The 26,695-nt window shown below is 40.7% G+C and overlaps 1 protein-coding gene across 4 annotated transcripts in view; it reads left to right on the top strand.

Moving 5' to 3' along the window:
* Positions 1–26,695, top strand: part of SPPL3 (signal peptide peptidase like 3) — a 60,107-nt gene that overhangs the window by 17,722 nt on the left and 15,690 nt on the right. Inside the window, exons 2-4 of one of the 4 annotated variants that reach the window (XM_035556724.2) lie at positions 14,817–14,894; positions 21,616–21,710; positions 24,637–24,756. In XM_035556724.2, the coding sequence (XP_035412617.1) occupies positions 14,817–14,894; positions 21,616–21,710; positions 24,637–24,756 (293 nt within the window). Of the gene's footprint in view, positions 1–14,816; positions 14,895–20,544; positions 20,723–21,615; positions 21,711–24,636; positions 24,757–26,695 lie in introns of those variants that run through there. The other 3 variants (XM_035556725.2, XM_035556726.2, XM_035556727.2) reach the window with 3 other exon arrangements.

The following is a 26,695-nucleotide window of genomic DNA, read 5'->3' as shown; positions in this document are numbered from 1 at the left end:
ACAAGTCAGTTATGTTTATTTGTCTCATTCAAATCTGGTCACTTTATTTTTTTCTTTTTTACTACATATATTTAAAGAAAATGTAAATTTAAATTACTGCTGAAAGATCAGTATTTAGGTTTCCAGCAGGTAAATTTTCCTGGAAAGCTGGGTCCTCTATTATAGCATCTGCAGCATGTCTTCAAAACCAGGCCATATTTGTTCTATAGCAGCTCCTAGATGCCAACCATACGTTACGTCCTTCTGAGCCTGCTGGTCCATGGACAGCCATACCAAGCCCAGTGGTTCTGTATTTTTCCTAATAGTATTGAGCTGTTATTTTCCTAATCTATAATTACTGTAAAAATTAGAAACTGCATTGTTTCAGTGGGCTTCAGGGTTCATGTAAAAGTGCCAGCCTGTGCTTTTCAAAGCAATTCTGTTAAAGATGGGAAAAATAGAAGTTAACCTGACTTGTATTTGTAAATTTTCCTTGCCCTTGTGGTTGGGTGTGTCACAATTTTTAATAACACCTGAAAATCTGATATGTCTGCTCCTAGAACTGCTGGGTTAGCCTTCTGTCTGGTTAGGGTTCCGTTGTTGGAGATTTTATCTGATTCTGCTGTAACATTTAATGAATACATAAGCAAAAAATGGTTTTGGAAGTGGCTCACTGCTCTGATGTGTTCCAGTTTGTCTAGCACACAACGCCCATTCAGTTAGAATAATTTGAATAAATGAAGTAAAAGGAAAGTTACACTAACAGGCAGATGTGGAGAGAAGTTACCATCTTTGGTCCTTTTGCGTCTTTTCTGGTTTGGGGTGACCACTGCAAGTTCAGAGATGACCTCTGAAGAGAAGGGAACTTAACTGCCCTGTGTAATGTTACCTGGGTGCCCTTTAATAGAAGTTTGCCTTTAAAAAGGCAAACGTTACACCCAGTAACAATGTGAACCTGCTCTCGTTTGAAGTTTCTAGGAGCTTTTGAGCCAGTTCCTCCTCAGCCTGCAGAAGTATTACAGGCTCACCCTCTGTGTTGTCCGACTCTGGATTTGGTGTGGACGTTTCAGTTGTGCTTGTAGAAGACTGGAAGGTAATGAGATGACGATATCACTGATACAACTAGGTAAAATTGCAGGTGGGTGTAGTAATGGTCACGTTCAAATTTCACTTGGTCCTATACATGAAGATCCATACACTTCGATTTGTCTGAAAAGGTGATGTGATGTAATATTGCAGACAGCTGTTTTATGAAAATTTACTGTTGGTAAGCATTGCAGCTTTCAGAGGGCCAGGTTAAAGCTGAACATGTGAGTTTTCCCTAACAATCCACCCAAACATTATTGCTTCATTAGACCTCTATTAGTTAGAAGAAGTGCATGCAAAAGAGCGGTAGGGCATGTTCTCCTTCTCCTTCTTGTTTCTCAGGATGGAAAAAACATACTGGGTAATAGGGTTGGAGTGGGTCCAAGTGATTTTTTCCCCTTTTTTTTTCTCCCAGAAAGCACAGTGCACAGAACTGGAAAAACTGCCATCTCTTGTGTTGCCACTAGCACTCGTGGGACTATGGAGATGTTAATCTGAAAATTAACTCAGATTTGACGGGGTGGGGGGAATTGTTCAACTAGATCAGCACTTTGGTTGGTGTCAGGAAAGAGTGTGAATTCCCCTATTGCTCATAGAACAATTTGGGGTCGTTCTAATCCGGTAGTTGTCACATTTAGTGTTCCTTTTTGCATGCGTGCCCACTTGTCCTCTTACTGTGTATTTTTCTAGACTAAACAAACTCAGTGCTTATCTCTCCTAATCATCTTAGTAACTCTTTTCTGCACTCGGTCCAGTGGCAGGCTGATAATTCTGCTCTCAGGAAAGCTATACTCACGCTGAAGTGCCAGTGGCTGCCTTCCCCTCCCTAGCCCTCTTTTCTTCCTGTGCTGTCTTTATTGTTTGCTCTTACGAAACAGGATTAAAAAGAGAGATGATGATGAGAGAACACCTCAGGAAAAATGTGAGCGGATAAGTGTCTATCCAAAATACTAACATTAGGTTCCGTGGTATGGGGAAATAGTAATGCTCCTAAGTTAAAACTAAATTGACTTCTGTACTGAATCATATGCAGTGTTAAGGAGTTAATTGCATTAGAGTCTGTTCAGATGCATTTAGTGCCGTACCAACAATTCAAGCCCACGTTCTGTTTTCTAGCTTTATGCCACACCGAGTCACCGAGCCTTCGGTGCAGGTACCTTGGAGACGTGCTGCACTGATTGCTTGTTTCTTTGTGGTGTATCGTTTTGGTGCTTTATGCACAGAAATGGTCTTCCTGTAATAAATACACATAGCCCTCTAATTCACCTGCTTCTGTTTTATTTCGGTACTAAGTAAAATAGTCATTCGTTCTCTTTGTGGTGTGTTGTGTGCTTGTGAGTGTGAGAATTTTATCTCCAGTTAATTGAGAGTCAATGACTTGCATCAGAACAAGAGCAAAGTTCCAGTTTTAAGCTTAATTTCCCTCTCCACCACCTCAGTTGTAACTGAGCTAGTCATGGGAATCAGTGTGTGTTGAGGTGCAGCTTTGTGTACGTCTTTGGAGGGAATCCGTTTAATAGCAGAAGACTGCTCTTTGACATACCAGTGATGTAGATCTTGATGGTATTTCATTCCTGATTTTTTTTTCCATTTAAAGGAATTTATTCTTTGTAAAGAGTTGCCTTACATTTGCTTTTTGAAATATGTATAGAAATAAGGAGTTATACTTCTGATTTTGTGGGCAGCAGAGCATTATTTATCCACAATGTAGGGGGACCATGTAATATTACCATTACAGTATTACAGAACAGGGGTGTTATTCTCAGCTAATGCTTTTGCTTCAGTGGATGAATTAAACATACCTTAAATTTTCTGGGTTCAATTGCTGGTCGTTTCTTGACTCATTTATGGCTCATTTTTTCCATCTAGCACTTTCTTCCTGTATTATCAGGAGCAATGATGATACTTTCTGCTTATATCGATATGGCTTTTGATCATACTGGTATGTTTGGAGAACAGATTGATTCATCTTCAGTGTTTGATATTTGCACGTGTGTGTGTCCCCATGTCTGCCAAAGTCCTTAGATGCTGTTGGAGAGCTTTCAGTCTCTTACAGACCCAGGGAGCTTCTCGCTGTTCTTGAGCTGGACTAGCACAGAGCTGTCTTACTATCACCTACTTTCCTAAATTTAGAAAAATGTAAAGTATGAGTGGCACAGTTTTACAGTACTCAAAGGTAAAGCTAGTGCAGCATGATCAATTATGTGAGCTTATTTTTGATGCACTGGGAATTGTTGATTCTTCGAATGCGTGGGAGGCGAGGTTTGCTATTTATTTATTGTTATAATTTTAGGCAGCCATGGCTTCCCTAATACCTTGTTTAAGCTTGATTTTTTTTTTCTTTCAGTGAAGACATACATTAATTATTTTTTGTGCAAGACACTTTTACAGTTCATATTATTGTTAGAGGCTGTATGCTAATTCTTTGGCAATAGCTTGAGAAATCAATGTGAATCTCTTAACATTCGCTCGCCATCCTCTTCCTGATCCAAACAGAGCAGCAGTGAAGATTTGGACAAATACTTGCTTTCAAATAACGAAAACTCCCCTGTTTCTCAGCTGAGACAGCTTCTAGTTACGGCTTGGTTCCTCCGAGATGCTGGTGGCTGAAAGCACCAACTCCTGCTGCAGCACACGTCGTGTCAGTGGCGCTGGGTCATGCCCCAGCCTAGCTGTCAGTGTTGTCGCTGCTGCAGCAGCTTCTGCCCTCCTCTGAACAGGTCTTCCTGCTCTGGTGGAGCAAAACTCCCCACTGCTCTGTGTCATGGCCATCTCGCTGTGCCGTTGAGGACCGGGCTTTGTGAACAGGTGGCAGTTCTTGTAGGAGAGACCTGGCCTTTGAGCAGCGAGTGGATTTTCCTCCAGACAAAGTAGGAAGCATCCTCGTGTTTCAGGTGATGAGAGTTACTGTTAATGAGCTTCTCTGTTAAGTAGAAAAAGGCTTACAGAGGTCAAAACGTACAACGTGGGGGCCAATGCTGAAGACTTTGAGGAAGTTTGTAACTTGTCATTACTAGAATAAAATTAAATCTAACACTGCACAGTCTTACGGCTAATGCAGAGCTGTGCTACCAAGCGACTGAAAACTCCAGCTTGCGTATGTGACAAGGATATAAATGGATACCTCTATAGCCCCCAAAGGTCTCGGCTGTCAAAATTCCAGAAGACTTTTCTGCACCGGGGATAACCATTAACATCTCCAGCAGCTCCTCCTGGAAGCGCAGTGTTGCTTGGATCATGGTGAGGCTGTCTAGCATAAAAGCGTAGGCAGTCTGCACAGTGGTTCTCTGTTGATTTAAATTACAGTAACCACACCCTTGATTTGCCTTTTTTTCTGATGTAAAAATAGGCTATTTATGGAAAATTCATACAGTTGCAAGTGGTAATTTAGACAGAAGAGCTGTTTCAGCAAAGCTTTGGGGTAGGCTAAATATTGGACTGACCTTTGCAGAGTTCACTGCTCTGGTGGAATCTGAAAATTTACATAAAGAAATATGCTTGTGGCTGTGATGAGAAGGGATTGTGCGTAACAGATCTCAATTTGACCTCTTCCCCCTCCTTCCAGTCCTTCTTTTGATTATTTGTGGAAAATGGAAACAGTTCCATGGGAGGAAAGTATTCCTATGCAGATTGTGCAACTTCACTTCATTCTTGTGGTTGAGCCATAACCATCTTGCCTTGTCAGATAGATCATGCATATGTGTATGTATGTTTTCATCTTTATATGTTTACTTCTTGTCCTAATACTTGCTGTTTTTCTCCTTTCCCCGAAAGCACTATATTCCTATTTTGGTTTGGCTGCCTGTGTGATGCTAGGGCAACACTTAATCTGTCCTCTGCAGCACGAATTATTCTTCTTGCAGCTGAATTCTTCTATAAATCAATAGACATGAAGACAATTACAGGCCGTACAAGTGCTCCACTTATTCAGAGATCAGCAAATGAGTCTAATCTCTTTCTCTCATTCTCATAAACACTTTTTTATTTAACATACTGATGGTTTGTCCTTTGCGATGCAGTGTGGTTACTTTTCATATCCCACTGTATACTGTGCGTGCCAGCGATGCCCAGGTTGACCTGGCAGTCTCCTTGCTGGGTGGCTGGCACCTCAGGGTGCTGTGTTGTGGCAGCACCCTGCAGCTGCAGTAAAGGGATCTGGAGAGCTAGGGGTCGGAAGCCTCTGTGTGCTCAGAGGGCTTATGTGGACAGATAATTTTATTACAATTTTCAAGAGTAAAATGGATGTTGCTGCACAGTGCAACTAGGGTTTACTAGCGAAAACAAATGGGAAAGGCAGCCGAACTCAGACTGTTCCAAAGTGCCATAGGTTGCAGGAACCTCGGTACCTGAAGTCTGTTTTGAAAACTAACTTAATTAAAGCAGTGTTAGCTTCTGTGTAGGCAAATAGAAGTAGGAAGGTTAGTTTTGTTTAATTTACTTAGCTCCAATACCACTTGGGTTACAGATGTATGTATTACAGTGTGCTTAATCAGACCTAACTGCGAGCTGCTCCTGGAGGAGTTTCAGTCCCACCTCGTCCCCGGCCACGTTGACTCCTTTCATCTTTGTTTCACGTCGAGTAATTGTGCAGCTGCTGGCCGGAACGAAAACCTTCACAGGAGCGATAAGCTGTCAGGGTGCCTTGCTGTTCTGCTGGTGTCATTTTTCTACCTTTGTCATTTCCTTTCCATGAGCAAAATAAGTTTTTTCTAGAGAAAAAAAAAACAAACCAACATGTAAGGGCAAAGATGTGAAAAGGGGGTTTTGTTGGCAAAGCTCTCTTAGTGCTGCTGAAGTCAGAGGTGAGCTAACCTAAGGCGGCTGAAATCTACAGTGTAGGGCTGCTTCTGAGTCTCCTTTGCCTCAGACATCTGATTTTCAGGTCAACACAACCCAATCCTGTCTTGAGCAGGAGTCCTTTGCTGCAGCAAGTGTCAGGAAGGGGAAGAAGTACTACTTGTTTTCACTTGGAGCTGTCTCGGCTCGGCCGTGTGCTGGGGCTGCTCTGCAGTCGGGAGCCAGCACCCTGGGACAAGTTAGGTGGTCTGGAGCAGCTCAACTGAAATAAACCTGACACTGTGAAAATATGGAGTTGAGTAAAACATGCACTGTTATCAGGCTGTGTGTTTTGATATCAGATGTGTTTTTCCATATGTTCTTGTTTGGCTTAACTCATTGAAATGCTCTCTATTTTCTTTGATAGGAATCCATTATAGCAGACATCGTTGTACGGATGTTTTGCTTACTTTTTCCAAAAAATGCCTGCAGTCATTTATACCTGTGATAAAACTGTAAAATCTTTTGTTGGAGAGGATTCCCTGGCTAGTGGTGGCATATTTGGCAGTAGAAACATGCCCTGTTTATCAGGACATCTTCTTCTTTCTTTCTTTGAGAAAGAAAGAAGGGAAGATTCCCTGGTCTTTTTTTATTTGTCCATTTTGCAGCAAAAACCAAATCAACCAACCAACCAGCCCTCCTTAATAAAACAACCGCACAAAAGTTGATTTACTTTTATGTTTAGGAAAGGGGTGAAAATCCCCCCATTCAGTCTATAAATACATAGTATGAAACAACAAAAGCCTGTATTTTCTATTTCAGCAACGTGAAGGACATTCAGTGTCTCCTGGATGTTTATTTGGCTGCAGGATTCTCACACAAATATGTACGCCCAGTACAAATTATTTGAAGATGCAATTTTTCTCCCGAGTTTGGGGGGGGGCATCACTGGGGAGGTCGGCAGCTGACAGTATTAGCATGCTTTTGGGGTACAGGGATGCCGTTCTGTGCTGCTTGGAAATAATGCTCTTTTTAGTGAGTATTCTTATGCGTTCGCGCAGCGAGTGGAAGTTGTGCTCTCATTCCTGCCTGGAAGTGAGTGCTCCAAGCTGAATGTGAAATTTGGAAATCTTCCAGTTGCTGTGATTCTTAAACACAGTGAAACATATAATTCTTTGTTCTGTTGGCAAACAGTCTGCTGAACCAAAAGGGTTGCTCAGATAATGTTTTTAACAGAAAATGTGTTTTTGCAAGATCGCCTCTCCTGATGCCTTTCTGAATGTACACTTCAGTTTCATGTCACAGTGAGCTCAGAGCAGTTTCCTCTTAGCAATTTAGTCGGGAGCTCAGCATTTGTTTGGAGGGGGAGAGCTTTAGGAAAGCAGCTTTCTGTAAAGGATAGAAGAGGGAATTGCTTTTCTTAATTGGATGTGTAAAAATGTAGGTTTGGTACCTAATAATGTGAAAATGTTCAGAGATCCATGTGTGATAACCAGCAGGATTATCCCGTTTGATAACTTAGAAATGCCTGCCTGCATCCTGGCCAGGCCCGCATAGGAAAATATGGCTTAGTGGGATGTCTCACGTTACTTGTTTTCACTTCAGACTTTCTTTAATTTTTTTTCCCCCTGATATGAGTTTCAGTAAATTACTCAGACGTAGCAGAGCTTATCTGTACATGACAATGAGATGAAATGGTAAGCTTACTTTAGAAAACAAGCTATTCCTTTAACGTAAGTGAAGCCATAGCAATTTGCTTATTTTTCCTATGAATCATCCTAAAGAATGGAATAGTGTTGAGATATGTTTACAGCTGTGGGTGCCATGACTTCACGCTTAAAATTATACTTTTAACTGTTACGCTCAGATTTAACTTTGGTTTGGCATCAGGCCTAATGGAGGCTCTTAAATATGTATATATCTTGCACATGTAAGGTGGTTGAAAGAGGCTTTTTAGTTATACCTTCGACCTGGAATCCAGTAAAGGAAAAAAGTCGTGTTGGCTTTGCCTATGGAGGGAGTCCGCCCCCAACCAAAGCGAATATTTGCACAATGAACTGTAAACGGTCTCGGTGCAGCAGTGGTGTTCTTCTTGAAGGTGCCCCAGGGCTCTGCTCGGGAGCCCTCGAGTTTGCTGTGCTCCTCTTAATAAATTAAGGATTAATAATTATTAAAATAATTGTTACAGGGACTGCTCACCAGTGACTTGTGCTGTAGCATGGAAAACGAATTGCTCTCAACAATGAACTGTCCTGATCACTCTATTCTCTCGTCCTTCTTTTAAGGAATGAAATAGTAGAATGGTTGATGAAGAAACAGGAAAAAAAAAAAAAAGTTTCCTCTGTGAGTAGCATACTTCTATATGATCAAAGGTGCAGGATTGCTGCAGCCAGGTGAGGTGCAGGTGCAGGCTGATTCCTGCCGGCAGCTGGTGGCTCCCAAACCAGGGGCGGGGCAGGGGAAGCGCATTGTGAAATGTTCTGCTTCTGGTCTGGGATTTACCAACGAGTATTTCTTGACTTTCTGTTCACGTTTTCTCTGTTACAATAGCAATCACTGATGCAATAAGTGCATTAAATGGCTTTTGAAATAGACGAAACCCATGGAGGAGGGGCAGGCGGGAGCTTCTCCCATCCTTGATTTTGTCACTGCACACCAGCTTTCCAGCAAATCTTTGTTTCCTGGTTCTCTTTGAAAGAACTGTCAGTCTGCTGAGACAGGACACCCAAACTGAATGGTGGCATTCAGCAGGTTTTGAAGATGAGTGATGAATGATAGGGCAGGGAAGGAGATGCTTCGTGGCTGCCCTTTCCGTGCTGGCACCTGCCTCCGAGGAGTTCCCTTTGGAAGAGAATGGAAATTGGAGAAGGAGGATATGTGTTTTGGTAGGCATGGGTTATTACCACTTACCTGGCGAGGAGACAGTGGGCATTTGATAGAAAAGTAATATTTTAAATGTGGATGAAAAGTACCGTGTTGATTGAATAAATAGTTGTGGCTTTTCATGTGGGCTGGAGAGCCTGTGAAGCTTTGTGTGGCCACTTCTCAAGCAGCCACATCTTTCAGAAGCTAAAGCATGCAGATGGACTCATGGCTGGATCCTGCTTACCCCAGTTGTGTCTGGTGTGACACGGCCCCCAGGAGTGCTGAAGGATTTTTGTGGAGGAGAATAAGTATGGACTGGAGCTGTAGTCAGAAGGACTTCCATTAGGTGTCACGACAAGCCTTGTAATTTCACTGCTGGGTTGTTTCAAACAAGAGGTGAGATAAGTTGTGACGGATCAATTGTCTTCCCCCAAAATAAGATCAAATTATAACTCGATGAATTAAATGATCTGACATTCCTATCAGTGCCAGTTTCTGTGATTCTATCACAGATGCCTCCAAGTTGTAGATTTGGTCACTTTAAACAAAGCAAAAGCTCCGTCATATTTTAATCCATCCTTACACTAGTCCATCTAGCACGTTTACCTTCCTTTTGTAGTTTTGTTTTCCTTAATCTTGGATCTGGACATTACGATCACTGACAAAGGAAAATACCTGATGCAATGCAGTCTTCTGTCTCCATGCAGACTGGGGTGAAGTTGGTCCATCTAATGCACTTCTCAAGTTGGGGTGAGTTATTTGCTGCTCTGTTGTTAGCGCTCTGGTGTATGTACAGCAAATGCAGGAGTTTATCTTGCTGCTGTTATAACAACTTTTGTGTGAGGATGATTCACATCCAAGGCCTTTGGTGTGCATTGCTATGGAAACTTCTCCCTCCACCTCAGCAGAATTTTTCACAATGATCTCTTGCACCTGGAACTCAGAGGAACGGCTTTTGCCCTGAAACATTGTCCGAGGGGCCGAATTTATTTGATTCTACATGTAATTGACGTCTTGTGCAAACAAAAAGAGTTTTTTGTGTCAATTACACAAAACTTTTCCTGATCTCTGAGGAGTTTTGGGGTACTTAAGTCAATGTTGCTGCTGAAAAGTTTTTCCTCCTTGATTTGTATGTCCAGCAACATGCCAGATTAGGAATCTGAAGCATTTGAGAAAACTTTCCCATCCTTTCCATTACTATTCAAGCAGACAAGTCCCTGATCTACTTTTCCATATAGTTTTGCAAATGCTTGTGCTGGCACATGTCAATGATGGAGTAGAGATGACTGGTGAAAGTTGAAAATAAGCTGCTTTTGCAACAGTGGTGCTGGCTTGTGGTCACATCAGGCTGGCCCACGGCAGGCAGGTTACGTAGCAGGTAATGCCCCGTGCTGTCATCGGGACACACGGGGTTCCTGCTTCTGTCTTTCTTGGCTCATCGCTGAACAAACGCTCAGTGCTCAGCACAGGGCAAAAAGAGGTCCCTGGCTTTGCCTTCAGAAGGGCTGTTGGGGCTCTTGGGAGAGTCTCAACAACTCTTATTTTTTGCTGGTAAAAGAGATCTGCAATGTAAAACCCTAATATTTTAATATATTAAATTCCTCAGCAGCCAGCCGGCAGAGCCCCCACAAGGTGAAGGCTCACAGGCGAAGAAGACAGGTGATGTTGGATCTGGGGCTGCAGGGCAAAGAGAGCTCACAAGTGTCTGTAACCCAACGTTGCTGCTCTTGTTGCCGCTTGTATGAGCTGGTTGCCGTTCTGTGGAGCTAGGAGTGAAGTGGGTCTCTGTTCCCCTGGGAATACAGAGGTTCTTCTCTGCGTCCCACAGAAGGGCGAGGGCTGCGTGGCACGCCAGCTGTGCCGGGGGGATGTTTTGCGCGGCCGCTGGGCAGTGGTGGCGTGGCTGGGTGTCCCTGGGATCCTCTGTAGGTAAAGGCCCATGGAGCGGCCCGTGCCAGGCTGGAGGGCTCGCTGCTTGGATTGTTGTGGGGACAATGCTGGCACTGTGGAGCTGCGAGGCTGACCCGCGGAATATGTTGCAGAACAGTGCTTGCTGTGTCTCTGTCTTGGCATGCCTAAGCAGGCTCTGTGCTGGAAGCACTTGCCCGTGGAGCTGCCAGGAATAGTCCCCGGTGGCAGGGAATTCACTACAATCACACTTGGCCCCGGAAAGGTGCGGGGTCAGTGTAGGATCTGGAGTCCTGGATCAGGTCTTTGGGAAGTCCCCTCTCTGCCATTGGCCGGTGTCAGGAGCTTATGGAGAAAAGTTCACCGCCAGTGTGGTTGGTTTTATAATGTCCTTGGTCTGACAGTTGGTTGTAGTTATTAGTTACTTCACTGATGTAGCAAGAATCTGCCCGATAGCCCGATTAAATGACTTACTTCTAAACCAGCTTCCTCACAGGGATGTCGAATTGTGGGTGGGCTAGTCTGAGAATTGTAAAATGTTCTCAGCTGGGAAAGTCAGCGGTGTCTTCATATTTTGAGCAGTTCTGCATATGTAATAGAGTTTAGAAATGGGTTGGTAGTTCTTGTATTATGGCACGCAGATGAACTGCACGAAAATAAGTCCTTCAGAAGATAGCAGCCCTTAGCATAGTCTTAGCCAGGATTAATTTTCAGAACAAGAATGAAGAATAACAATCATTTCTTTGTGTAGTAAGTACCAAGAATTGCTTTTAAAAGTAGTATTAAAGTCAAAGGACAACTTCTATGCACAGGCATGCCATGGGCATTTTCTGTGCATGCTTCCATTAGTTCTGAGAACAAATTTTTAATTTTATAAAAGTACTGTAAAGGAGGAAAATGGTTTCATTTTTATATGCACAGTGAAAGGCAGGTAAAATGTTAATGCACAAAGTACACTCCAGCTCCCCAAAAATTTCCTAAGTGTGGGGTTTTTGTTTTGTTTTTGGCTGACACCATTTACGAAGAATGTGGCACGGACGCTGTGCTTGGCGGTGGAAGTATGCAACTCATGTACTTGAAACGTGTTTTAGGAGAATCCAATTTTATGCGTATGGAATCCGTTGGATGGTTGAGCTGTAGATAATCACTTAAATTTCAGTTAAAAATGCAAATGGGCTTGCAGATTACTGTCTGGCATTTTATATTATATTCAGTACATTGAAGTAATCTTCTTTCTCAAACTTTCACGTGTTTCTGTCACCTACCGATTCTCTCGAGTCCGGATTAATGCATTAGAAAGTGTTTATTTGGTATCAAGGTTTCTAGTCTGCTAGTGAACTGTCCAGTGCTTTGGGATGCCAGATTTTAGGAAGCAGTTCTATTTTATGCAAAGCCTTTTATAGTTTAGGGAGACAAACTATTAAAAAACCCAGGGTTTTATTACAATGAGACCCACTTCAGCACTACAAACTTATTCCTGGAGTTTGCTTGCGGGCTGCCTGCGTGGGACACCTGGAATGGAAGCTGGATGTTCCCAAGTTGCTCGCTTCAGACCCACAGCTCAGGTACTCCTAGGCTTGCCATGCTGGGTGCTTTGCATTGCTCTTTTCCAACTGCATCCTGAGGAAGGGAAGTATGAATATTTGCTGCCTTGACAACGAGAAGGAGCTTTCCCAGGCCGTATTTGTGATATCAACAGTGAGATTTTAGGATATCCTGCTGCAGATATCTTGAGAAGTCAGGAAATATCACTGGGTCTGCAGTGGGCGGATCAGTACCGTACTGCACTTCTCTCGTGCAGAATGAGAGGACTTGAATTCTGGCTTCTCCCTTGCACAGAAGCAGCAGATAGCTGCCCTAGTCACCGCTGCAGCGTATCAGTAGGGTTATATTGGGTCACAGTGTAGAATGGGTTTACGTATATTTGGTTTCTTTCGTTTTATCAAAGGGTCTTCATTTTTTAATACAAAACTCCATGGATTATTCCAGGACTGATCCACGATCCACATATCACCATTGTTTTATCTGTTTTACCATTCTTTCTAATACTTACAACCTTGTTTTGACTACTGTTTAGTAATCAGGATGAAATGTAATTTTAATTATCATAGCTTCCAAAGATGCCACTGAATGGTGAATTGTACAGAAAACGTTGTTCTTCTCAAAAGCATGTGCCGATTTATGGATATAGAATTTTATGAACATCAGTTCATAAGTGTACTGCATAACCCTGGACGTGTTTACACCCAGCTGAAATTCCGTTCCCTCATTTCGCTTTTCTTACACATTTGGCATTCCTGAGGATTCTGTTAAGGGAGAAGTTCCGCTATTAATTCTCAAATCCAGACAGGACACGGTTTCCTTTGCCTATAGCTCAGAGTTGGGCGAGGCAGTGCTTCACCCTGAAATTGAAGCTAGTAATAGGACATAGACCTAGTACATTCATCCGTCAGCTGTTTCTTCTGTCTGCTTACTTACAGTCATTAGCTAAAGCTAATATGCTCTGATCTGTATTGTCTACCACCTGAAGGCCATTTATATAAACTAACTGTAAGTGCTTATTTACATGCCGTATTTGCAATTAACTGTTTTCATCTTTCTGGATGCTTTTAAGGCTTCTGATGCACAGCCTTGAAACTAAAGGTCAAACAAGACTGAAATGAATATAAAGATGATCTTAAGCTTTATAGATATCTGTTGGTCTACTATGAGCAAATAAGACTTCTGTTTTCACTCTTAGCGGGGGGTAACATTGAAGTTATTCATGGTAATTAACAAAAGCAGTTGGGTTCCCATTTTTTAACAGCTTACTGCACAAGCATACAGTTTCATCTAGAAGAGCAGTCTTTTTCAGCAATATTTAATATTAAATTTCTTTAGTAGAAGATCATATTTGTGTTTATATATTTAAAAAGTATTTTTATGTGTCTGTCAAGTGGTATAATTTTCTCTAAATGACTTCTAGATTGGCAGCGGAATTGCCTGATTCTGTAACTGTCTTGTATCGTCAGTTTTTATTTGCTGACATATTTACTTTGGAACTATCACATCATTCAGCTGTCTTTGTTCCATATCAATAATCTTGTAGAAATTAGGCCTTTTGATTGGCTTTCAGAAAGGTTTAGTGGTCTTTTTTTGTAGTATGAGACTAATGCAATTAACATTACTCCTTATTCTTTTCCGTTACTTCAGCACAAGCGGCTGTAAAACTGCCGGGAGTTGGACTGTGGCTCCTGAGCCTCTCCTGTCACGTTGTGCCTCGAGAGTCTTGGTGCCCCTCTGCTTGGCTCTCTCCAGTTATTGGGGCTTTCTCTTTTGGGGCCTGCAAAACTCTAGATACAGCTTCACGAGTGCTAAGTAGAGGGTGAGATTATTTCTCTTGACTTGCAGGCTGTGTTCGTGTTGCCTTGCTCCTCAAGGCCCCTCTTAAAGGTTTCTCTGTCCTCAAGTCTATCAGGCCCGCTCTTCCCAGCTGGGAACTTGCTGAGGTTGCTTTTGTCCCATTGTACGGGTCAAAGAAAGTTTTGGTGTAAGCTACGGAGTACGGTTTGGTCTGTCAAGGATAGGAAAAAAGGGGAAAACATTAATATTTACATTTCTGTGCTTTAAACATCTAAGTACGTTGTATTGGGAAATCCATCTAAATAAAGGTGGATTTTAAGTTTCCTGCTGAAATTTCTATCGGAAATCTTATATCTAGTGGCGTGCAAGATGTAATAGGGAAATAACTGCGTGTGGTTTAATAAATGCAGATTGCAGCTTATTTTGTTTGTGTTTTTTTTCTGTACTGAGTGAACCTTGACCTCAGCTGCCATATTGCAACTTAACTGTTATCAGTTAAGGCATAGGAAAAACAGAGATTAGTGTTATTTACATGCAAGATGGCATGCTGAAAGCAATTCTAACATGTTTGTGGAAAAAGGAATCTCAGTGCAGTGAGTTGAGAACAAATTTCTACAAGGCTTTTTGAGCTGTTCATTGACTGTTGTACAGATTTTGTATGCTGCAGTCTTGAATATAAAAAGTTAACTTACAAGCTACATATTTTATATTCCTAAATGATATGAGAACTTTAGAAATAGTTGCCATAAAGATGTCATTAAGTTCTCTGTTTGTATAATTCTAAGAAAAAGAATTCACAAATGGTACTGGAGAAACGGACACTCAGGATAACACACCTGCCTTCTCTTTTCCCATTCCAGGGCATATTCCCTTGTGGACTCCAGTCAAGTCTCTACTTTCCTGATTTCTATTCTCCTCATAGTCTATGGGAGTTTCAGGTAAGATTATTCTTTAAGGCCTTATGGATTTTTTCTTTTTCAAATAAAAATGTGACTACAAGTGATGGTTTATAGTTTATGCCTTTTGTTTTTGTTGTATCATTGTTAGATTGATGGCTGATGTAAATGCAATATTTCTTGGTTCTGAAAAGGAAATAGAGAAGGAAGAAAAAGAAGCCAGTTGAGGTTTCTGAAAGACATAATTGTATGACAAGTTGCAAGCACATTTAAGATAGCTGTGAAGTCAATCCTTGAAGACAGTTCTGTAAAATTGTGTTTTGGAGGGTATAAAGGACCTGTTGAGAGGTATATGGAGGTAATGTTATCAGTAGCAGGCGTTTAGATACAGTGTTTCAGTGTTTGATTCAAAGTGTTCCTGCTCTGATTGCAACCAAATCTGGTAAAATACAGATTCCTGAGTGTAACAGCACAATAGAGAAGTGAGAAACACATCAGTGCTGAATTGTAGCAGTGCCTGAGACCAACTGCCGATTAGGTTTGCATCTTCAAAAATCAAATTTGCCCCACTTCAGGAGACTTGAGTATGTTTAGAGAAAACTTTGTTATCCCTCTAAACTTGCATCTTGTATCATACCCAGCTTTTAATGTAATGGCATATAAGGAAAGAGGTTCATACTGACATATCAAAAACAATTTACAACTTGGAAATATTATTTCTTTGAAACTTAAGTTCAGGATGTTTTTCTTCTCCCCTCTTTTTTTTTTTCTTTGAAGAACATTGCTTCATTTAATAAGTCTATGATAACAAGCCATCCATATAGTATGAAATCTCTGCACCACGTTGAATATTCCTGAAATAGATGATAACCATGGTCGTAAGTATGATGTAAGCTGCAGCTATTAGGATAAGAGGCTTTAAATCCCAGTCATAAGTTAAGCAAATCCTAAAATGAAAGAGCCAATTTTTGATAAGAGCTGTCTGTTTTTGCTAGTGAGTATTAGGTAACAGCACTGCTGATTAAATTAAAATAGAAAGCTTTAGGAAGACAAAATCTAGAGAAACTGCAAGTAAAGAAATAAAAGGTTTCATTTGAATACCAATTGACAGTGGTTTTTTTCTTTTCTTAAAGTTCTGAGTCAGTCTAGCATGTAGTTGAGGGGCTACTTCAATCTTTAATTTAATTCATGCAGTTGAGTAAAAAGGAACTATGCATATGGCTGCAAGAGCTGTAGCTTTTATTAAAATCAAAATTAAATTGAGAAAACATAATGCAATATGAAACAGCAGGAGTGCTTGAACGTAAATTGCCTCTCCTTCTCAGAGATTCTAAGCTTTTAAGAATTTTCCCTTGCTCTTTCCTGTCCTGTTGCTATATACATGTGCTCTTTTACCATCTTCTCCTATGATTACATTTAAAACCGCTCACCTTACAAGGACTGCAAACTTCAGAAGAACCTAATCTGTTGGATGACATGGTAGAATGGCGATGGATACAAATCAGTTGAGGAAATGCCCTCTTCTAGCCCACTTCTTTTTCATGTATCCTAAGGACTCCAAGACGCAAGCTATTGCAGACCAAGATAGGGCCTGATAGTTTTGAAACTGATTTCTGATGAATGACCTATATTTAGCTTCTTTAGTAGATGTCTGAGCTGAAACCCACAGTTTTGATGATGACTTGGGTAAACTTCCAAGCTGTTTGGTCAACGAGTGAGGTCAAAAGCAGTTTTTTTACAGAAGATTGTGAAGCGCTGTTAACAACAGCGCCCAAGATACAATTCAGATTTGTAAGAAATTTAAGTGTGGTGGTAAGTTGCAAAATGACACTTATCTGGAAATTCCCGAAGTAGTAAAATAAAAACTTCAGGCAGTGGGTGGATTTTCTTAGAATAGCGATTTGCCGGAAAGACAAAAGTTACTGCTTAGGGTGCTCGTTCTCAAATGAGAACAACATCTTCATCTGGATTTGAGTGCTTCATCTCAAATGGAGCCATGGTAAGACAAAAACTCCTCACGTAACCTTCATGTTGTGGAAAGCGGGCATGGTTTCCAATTTCAGTCTGAAAAGAAACAAGTAGTTATTGTAGAGTTATTGTGATACTGCTGGCAAGTGACATAAACAGAAGTTCAATAATAGGATCAGAAAGAATTGGGTGGGTGAGTCATTAGGATAAAATCCTTGTGTGTGGTGGATCTAATCTAATGCAAGAGGTTTCAGGGGAACAAAGGAAAGCCTGGTCCAGCGTCCTTATTCATACAAGTAGCATTTGTCCAATGACAATAAATAAATAAATAAAACCCATACCAAGCAACAAACAAACAAACTAACAAAAACCACCAAAATACTCAGAAGAATGTCTAATAGATCCTGGATAAAGTCTGCCTCCAGAATGAAGGACAGTTTATACATTTGAGATCCCACTTCTCTTACTATGGCTGGAAGAGCATTTCCTTCCTGCATTTGTGCAGGGTCAGAAATTTTAGCTTCAAGCCCTTCTAAACATCTCCCATAAATGTTCTTGCCGTCTCTCAGCCCTTGTACTTGATACGCTTTGTTGTTGGCTGTCAGAGAGGCAAGTGTAATCTTTCAAACATTTACAAGATGTAAACAGCAGCATGCAAATGTTTGTTCTAGTTATGGATTTTTAAAGAGATGAGCTTAGCTGGAAATGGGTTGTTTTCTGGGGGTTCTTCCCATACAGTCACCCATTGTACAGGTGCTTTTATGGGACTGAAATGTTGGAGTTACTTTGTAGGCATGTAGCAGCTACATCTTTTTCTATCCTATCACCTACTCAAACATGGTTATGTAAAGCCTGATTTAACCCATACTCTACCTGTTCTAGTTCCTGCTTTTAAGCTAAACTGATACTGGATTCTCCTCGATCAAAACGAAGCCCAGTTTTATTCTGCAAGTATTTGCAGAGGATTGTTTGCCCTGCTTTTAAATAGTTTTTGTTTGTTTGTTTGTTTGTTTTCAATGCTGCAACATTTACTGTTTATAAGGTGGTTTGCTCTCCACTTCAGAAACAGGGACTGCAGGTCCTCACAGATCCTTGCTGTCGTCTTTAGCTAATGCAGAACTCAAGTGCAAGCTTTATCTCCTGCCTGCAGATGAAGACTGACCTTCCTGTACCAAGGAGTCTCCAGTCTTCCCATATTAAGTATGCCATGCTTGAGAGCCCTCAAGACCAGAGAATAAATCGTGGTACTGAAGAACAATGCATATTGGTTTTATTTTCCTATTTTTTCCCCACTCTATCTTGCTTATTTAAGTTGTAAGTTTGGTGGTCCTTCTCTTTGGTGGTTTGTAAACAGTGCCAACAGCCACGACGAGTCCACCTTCCTAATCCTCGTTAGTTAGCAGGGTGTCATGCATGTGTGTTTGAGCTGAATATGAAATTTCAAAGTAGGTGTAAGAACCCTAGATTTATCTCTACGGCAGTGGCTCGAAATGTTCAAATAAAACGTGTGACTAATTCTGGTAATAGTGTGTGGAGTAATAAAAATAACTTCTTACTAAGAGAAAGGGTGTGTCTGGAGTTCACATGCATCTGTAGCCACAGCGCTGGCAGGGCGGACGAGGGGTCTGGAGAGCCACAAAGATACCTGCGTGCGTGTGAAGCACCTGCTGGGGGTGAGATGCTCGAATCAGAGTCCTGGGACTTTGGCATGTGTGGCTCTGCAGGCATAGTCAGGAGCCAGTACTCCATCCAGTCAGTGAGAATATTTTTGCATGGACTTTCTGCTACTATTTCTCCTGTTCTTATTCCCACTCCAGATTTTGCATTGCAACTTGTTTAATCTCACAGGAACACTTCATAGGCCGCTGTGGCAATGTTAGATCGCATAACGCGTTCTAGCCTCTCTCTCCATAATACACATGGAGATTTGATTTATTTGAATTAAACTATCTCAGCTCAGTGTCTGACTGTAATTTTTTATGTAGAGCAGTTGAAATCTGGCAATTCTCAAAGTCCCAGAGCTGTTCATAAGGGTGACTGTCTTCACTGAGCAAAGCAAGAAGGAACTTCTCGATATATTGCCTCTCCTGCTGACTCTTTAGAGATACGCTTGCTTTCAAATTTCCTCCTTTGTTTCATAAGAATATTTTCCTGCAGGGTTTCCCCAAAGCATTATTGCAATGGAAGTGATCCATAGTTGAATCTGAACTTTCATGATAATAATGTGCCAGCAGCTTACTCATTGCTTTGGCCTCAGCGTAACCCTACTGAGTGCTTCCCTGTGGGAGGCTTGCTTTGAACCACTGTGCTAGAAATCCTACCAGCTTGAACTGCTGGGGCCCCCAGAAGAGACAACTGTAGTTTATTGCCTGACAGGAGACGCTGAGTGAATGCTGCTTTTGGAATCCAGGCGAAAACTTGAACAAAAAAGCAGATGCTTCTCGACTTGCTGTTTCCTTCCAGAGCAGTAATTTTCAGTATGTCTTGTTTAAAAAATACGGTTTTTAACTTTCATGGAGGATGTTCTAGTGATTGCTTCTCATTTTTTTTATCATGTTAGTGATAATTTGTACCAGAGATAAGGGCCAAATCATAAAATGGGTGCTGATGATTCAGAAGTTGGCTTGGCCAACTGTGTTACTAAGTGACCATAATTTCATAGTTTATGCTTAGTTTTGAAGTGAGGATGTTTACAGGTAATAATGTAGTAATTGCTGACTTTATTGAAATGAAAGCAAATGGGCTGAAGTTGTTTGTGAGCAGTAGGAAAAATAGTTTATTTTCAGTTTCCTTTGCTGATAGCCCCTTAAATTTTGAGGAGTTCCCCGTTGCCACAGTCAGAATGGTGGTGTGATGCTCTTGCTAAGCTGAGCTAATTTGCAGAAGAATGAAATGCTGCTCTGAGGAAAAAAAAATATATATATATATATATATATATTGTTTGGCTGAATCTTGGATCCAGCCCTGGAGGGTTGTCAGCCATCTCTTGGATTTTTATAGCTTGAGAGGAAAATTGTGGGGATTTATGGGGAAAAAGGAAATGTGAATGAAAGATAAAAGCACCCCACCCAAGCCAGAATCACAAAATGTCCCGAGTTGGAAGGGACCCATAGGGATCATCAGGTCCAACTCCCCACAGGAGCACCCCAAAAACAGATCTGCCCTGGGCAGCCTGTACTAGTGCCTGGATAACAGACATATTTAGAACTGATCCATTTGTTAGAATTAGTGTTCTCTGTTGCCTGTTTGTATTTTTGCTAACTTTTTAGCTGATGCCTATGTTCTGTGTAGAAGTAAGTCTTCTTCTGTAAGTCTAAGCTTAAAGCTTCCTTGTATTTTTTCTGAGTCCAAAACCGGCTTTAACTTCATACTCGGAGCACTTGCATAATAGAAGCAGAACAACAACATAGTTTTAAACTGGAAAGCCTTTTTTTCTTTTTAATTTTATACAGTAAAACTACTCAACCTCACTTTCTTTAATATACCACATCTGTCTAGATACTGTAGACCCATATGTGCTTGATTTCAGGCTGTATGACTGTGGCACAAAATTGCTTTCCTCTGCATTGCAGTGTACACTAAAATGAAATAACTTTGATACAATCTTTGATACAATTCTGTAGGTGTTGTATTTTTTCCTTGTCTGTCAAATTAATAGAATTTGCTTACTTTGCATAGTGCGGTTGCTTGCAGCTCAACTTGAAGAAAAAAAAAAAAAAAAAGTCGAATGCCTGTTGACCTGGAAGTTGTATCGAAATACTTGGTATTTGCTGCTGCTGCAGACTGAAGGGAAGAGCTGTACTGTGCTTCCGATGGTTCTCTATAGCTTAGTTGAGCAAATAAATCTACAGAGAAGGCATGGACAACTTGCATGCATGTTATGATAATGAGAAACTATCATGGTAATCTTGATTGCTAATATTTTTATATAAAACAACATAGCATTTTATCACTTTTGCCACAGCTCGTCACTTTGATGCAACTTCTAAATTACATTCTAACAAATTTTGGTTAACTTTCTGAAATGGGTGAATTTCATTTAGGATCTGTTTTGGACAGCAATTAATTTTATGATTAAATTCTGTGTTATTTTGGAATCTTTTTGGTATATATATCAAAATGAAAAGACGAAGAGCTGGGTACACTGGGAAATGTCAGCTACTATGGATGAACTAATTTGTACTGATTATTCAGAGCTTCATATAAATATCTGTAATGTCTATATAGTTATTTTCTAGGCTTTGCTGAAGCTATTTCAATTAAGTAAGAACTTGCATTCAGCAGAGAATTACTTATAGGCAAATTTTGGTCATCATTCATTACAAGAGTTAGAGGAAGGAAACAATGAATATGGTTTTAAACATGAAACCAAACAGTTAAATTTGAATGAAAAGGATCAAAATGATAACTTGGAAAGAGTTCAAATACATCAGAGAATTCAAACTTTTACTGTATTTCCATCATGTTGTACACTTCCAAGTAATGCAGATAAGTATCTTTGTTGTGGTTTGTTGTCAACACTTAGCAGTTCAGATACTACAGTGAGTCGTCTCAGTATTAGACCAAGTGTGATTTCATGCCTCATCTGTAACTGTGGGCGTTTTTTTTTTTTTTTAATTTCTGGTACATATGTTTTTTTCTGTTTTGTTTTGTTTTTTAATAACCAGCACTTAAAAACCAGGGCTTTTCCAGGGAGAGGGTGCTGCAGTAGTAGAATGGTAATGAGACCGTAGCTGATAAACCTAAATAGGAGTTTGAAATTTGCCTGTTAAGTTTGCTTTTTTTTTCCCTGCAGGTCTCTTAACATGGACTTTGAGAATCAAGACAAAGAGAAAGACAATAGCAGCACAGCTGGGTCTTTTAATGGCAACAGCACCAATAACAGTAAGGGTTAGCTTTACCCCTTATCTTTCTTTCATCACTTCAGTGTGTTGCATCTTCTTTTGTTTCATCCGGTCATGTGTTTCATGCTTTGTAGATTCACCTGATATAATTGAACTGTTTTGTCTAGGCACTTGACATTTTGCTTTGCACTGATGCTACTATCTAGTTCATGCTCATGGAAGCTAAATTTAAAACATCAGTGTAATGTTTCCATAATGCATAGAAATTGCATGCTGTGCAATTTGTCAGGTCTTCCTGGAAATGGAAACTGCTTTATTTTTAAAAATACAGTTATGGAAGGGAATGTAATTTCTCTTTGTCTGCTGTTTGTCACTCTGACATGACGTATTAGCCTGCCTGTAGACAACTAAAGGTTTAATCTCATGGTATGCTAATGAATCTGTAAGGATGATTCAGCTTTATCAACACAGAAATTGAAGTATAGATTTCACGTGGCTTTGGGTGACTCATTTAAAATGGACAACAAAGTATGCGTCTACACACAATCTATTCAGAGTGGAGATTAACTTGTCAGCTCTTATGCAGTGATTGTCCCCTCTGTTACTGTAAAAATAGATTCCAGACAGCTTGGCCATTTGAGATGCACTGTTTTGCAAGCAAAAGCATACATGTGAACAGTTAGAGTGGACTGTGTTGTACACAATGTGCTGTAAATTCATGCCTGAGTTTAATTTACAGTAATTTATGTGGCTGTACTCTGAGACTAGACTCTAGAATGAAGTTTCAGTGTTTTCAGAAAACAAGACTGGGACATGTGGGCAGCCCTGCACACAAAACCTTGAATGCTAAGGTTGCTTTGTTTAAAATGAGAAATACAGCTTAAAAATTACTAAATAATAACTTATAGGGTGTTGAATGTGTCATACATTTTTTGCTTTTTGTTTTTAATTCAGTGTCTTGCAACTTACATTGTTGTCAGATGACCGTTTCCGTTGACAGCACAGTTACAGAAAGAGGTGGTTAGTGATTCAGCAATGAACAGTTGAGGCTATGGGAATCTGGGAAGTAAGAGAAGACAGTCTGGGGTTGGGGAACGAGCACATTAATGGGATTAGCTGTCAAAATGATCAGAAATGAAATGAAGAACTTTGACATTTTACATTGCACGCACTAATTCCCATATGCTAGGGTGGTTTGTAATATGTCATTTCTTCTTTTTCTCTTGGGAAATTGAAGGGCATGTGAATAAATTTTCTTTTTCAAAGCAGGAGGAACTAGATCTAAGGCACAGATTAGAACATAGGAATTTCTATCTTAGCACTGTTCTCTCTGGACTGTCTGTATTTTACCATTTTGTGTCACACCTCAGTAACATAGAAATACCATGACTTGAGTTCTTCTGCTTCTTATTTTTAAAATGTATTGTGCTACTTATGTTTGAGAGTAAGTCCTTGGTCAGAAATAGTAAATGACCATGCAACATGTCCATGCTCATTGTTCAAGTTCTCTTTTTTATAAAAATGGTGAAATACAGCAGAAATTAGTGAGTGTATTTCGCTTGTGTTTGAGGCTTTTTGACATCCTTAGATAATCTGGTAACTGTGAGTTGTAAGTAAGCCATTACCTAGACAACTTGCCACTCTTCTACAGGAAAAGATAAACACACATTTTTATATGCATACACACATGCTTACAACTTGTGTGTATGTATATACTTGTGTATGTTTGTGTATATGTTCATACATACATGTATAAATATTCTGCTTAATAATGTAAAAGCTTATTCTTAAAATCATGTAACTGGTAAAACACTGCTTTATACAGCAAGGTCCAATTACTTTGGGATAATACAGTGATATTAGGCTGGTTTTAGGTCTCACTTGGTTCTGAGTCTTGTACTAATTTTGCATTAGAGGCACTTTAGATACTAATCAAGTGACTGGTCCAGATGTTACCTGTCATTTTAATGCTGTACAGGTATAAGTATGTCTTGTATGGTTCCTCCTGCCCCGTCACAATTAAATGTAAATACAGCTACAAATACTGGTTAAATATTAGTATGATTTTGGAGGATAGATGGTCTTTCAAAGCCTGATCTTTGGTTAGTAATTCTAAAAACTCATGGTGAATTATAGTAAAAAGCGTCCTGTCCCATTATTAATAACCTGTGTAGCCACTCTGCGTGGTTGATTTGGGGGAAATAATCAGAATAAAATCCTTTAGTATCTCTGCACTCTTTAAAATTGCTTCCAGCTATTAAATGTAGGCATGAATTTTTGTTGGTTTTTAGGATAAAAGGTGATTATAGTGCATTCTGATCTGAGTTAGCAGTTTCATAAACAGGTAGATGACTTGGGTGTTTTTCAAAAAGTGCCCTGTGTTGGTAGGCTCGATGTTATCTGGTGATTGCAATCAGTGATACAATTTGAGTGCATCACTCAAGCAGAGTTTGGAGCTGTAGCACCCTTTGCATGAGCTAGGTCAGCCTAATGCTCTGCAGCTCTACGGCTGATCAGGCTCTTCTCCTCGTGCTGAGCGGTTAAACTGAACCTTTGGATGCTCTCTTCAACGTGTACATGTGGCTTAGGGTAAAACATGGCACATAGATCATGTGCTACATGATTCACAGTCCCTAGCTAATGTTAATTTTTAACTTATCCACTCTGTCTATGGCACAAGAAAAAAATTCCGAGATCTGTTTTCAACTTGCCGTTCTTGAATTGCCGTGAAGCCGGCGTGTTGGTGTACACACCCAGCTGCTGCCAAAGTGCTGCTTGGCTGTAGTAATTTCATGCTGGCTGCAGTGCCTGGGTGTGGCAGTGCACGAGGATCTTAGCGTCGATTTCTATTGCACTGGCACTGAAGTGAAGTCTATTGTTAAGGGCCTGAATTAACATTGGTGAGGACAGGCTTTCAGAATGTGTGTGATAAGAAGTAGCCCAAATTAAATGTCACGTTCTTTCCTCCACAGGTATTCAAACCATTGATTCTACCCAGGCATTGTTCCTGCCAATCGGAGCATCTGTGTCTCTCCTAGTTATGTTCTTCTTCTTCGACTCAGTTCAAGTTGTCTTTACAATATGCACAGCAGGTGACTAAATTTTCTTCTCTTTGTAATAATTTGAGTAGAACAGAAAGCACTGATGTAATTAATTGTTGGTGATAATTATAATGCATGTCATAGTACGTATTAAGCAAATTAACTGGTTTTAATGATCGTGTTTTCATATCTCTTTAGCTATGAATAAAGTGACAAATATTATTTGAGAAGTATTTTCCACTTAAAATTTTGCTAAATCTAATGAACTATAAATTGCAGGAGTCTTGATAGATGCTGGATGTGTTATTTTAAGTAAATAGTTCACTTGTTATAAATCAGTACTCAAAACTGTTCCTGCGTTATGAAATAGCATGTACTTTGTAGGATCATAGCATAATTCGGGTTGGAGGAAAGCTCTGGAGATCATATCCAGACGTCTTTTCCTGGTTTAATTTTGGATTTTGCACTTACACAAAATTTTCTTAGTTTCAAGGATACTTCGTGTCTCCCTATCATTTTCAGTATTATTCTCTTGCACTGCTTGAATTTAGAACAAAAATGAGATGATTGTCTGCAAATAAATTACAAGTCCTCTGATCCTGTTTATTATTATTTACATTTTGTCATTTAAATATCACGACTTTGATTTTTGGAAAATTTTAGCCTTTTGATCTTTCTGCAGCTTTCCCAGAGACCAGCTGCTGTTCAGGGAAACGAGATTCTTTTTAACTGCTCCAAATGTGCAGAAGCTTTTGAAAGTTGTCCTTAGTTCACACGCTGAATCTGTGAAGACTTTTAAACCCTTAAATACTTCTCTTCTCCTATTTCATGTATACACAATGCATGCTTTTCCCTCATTATTTAACTCCTGAACTCTGCATCCTCTCCAGCCTCTGAAACAGGGCTGATGGCAAGGGGTGAAATCTAAATCTCTCCTCTGGAAATGAATCTTGAGACTCCTGCCTCTAATTGTAGTGGCACGCTCCTGCTGGTACTACTCTTACAGCTTCGGCCTCTGTCACATGCATTCTTCCCTACTGAAAGTAGAAGATTACTTCAAATAAATTCTAATATACGCTAGATACTGGTGATAAGGGAAACTTTATGGCGAGAAAAAAATGTTAACGTCAAGCTTATTGCTGCCTGTATTTCCAGAACGACCCTGACATTTGTAACTTTGTTTGTGACGCTGGTGGCGTGTAGTGCAACCGCGTTGTGTCAGCTGGAGCATGCTACAGGTTTAAGAGGATTGAGCCTACTTGGGTTAGTGCCCTGGGGTATCTTTATTCTTGAGGCTGTGTTTATGATACTGTTTCTCTGGTCTTGCATTTGAGGGTGTCATTAAGCACAGAGGACCTTGGCCCCAGGAGCTCTGAACTTTGTGACTTCAGAGGCTCCAGGGCTGGGCTGGGGACCTGTGGCTGGGGGCTTGACCCCTCCGAAGCTGCAGTGGTTCTGTTTGGCATCCTTCTTTTTGTAGATTTTAGAGGCTGATGTGGGTGTGTGCTTTTGAATTATAGCTGGTGTCTGGTTTCTTAAACCACTCGTAAATCTGACTGCCTCAAAGGTTTGCCTTTGGGGAAGAGTTTGGAGCAAGGGATGACCTGCAGGCAGGCTGAGGTGCAAGGAGCAGACAATGCTGGAGAGCTGGTGGCTGCCTGTAGACGGGAATTAAGCCGAGGGATTCCCAGTCGAATGATGGGTGCTGAGACTGAAGGGAAACAGAAGCACCCAGCTGGAAGCCTGGACAGTAAGGAGCGAGATCAGATACTCCTAGACAAATGTGTCCTGGTGTAATTACATCTGAATTCTTGTCTGCTCTGGGAGAGCCTGGCTGCGGGCAGCGGTGGCTGAGAATGCCAGGACAGGAGGTGCAGGGTCCCCTGATGAGCAGAGCTTGGGGGGAGAAAGGGAAAGAGACGTTTCAAGGCCAAAGAGGATCGGTTTGGGTGAGAAAGGGTCAGTTCAGCTGTGATGAGGCTGAGCGGGG

Source organism: Cygnus atratus, chromosome 17, assembly GCF_013377495.2.
Source record: "Cygnus atratus isolate AKBS03 ecotype Queensland, Australia chromosome 17, CAtr_DNAZoo_HiC_assembly, whole genome shotgun sequence".
In the NCBI taxonomy this organism is placed as follows: domain Eukaryota; kingdom Metazoa; phylum Chordata; class Aves; order Anseriformes; family Anatidae; genus Cygnus; species Cygnus atratus.
This window is presented reverse-complemented; position numbering and strand designations above follow the sequence as displayed.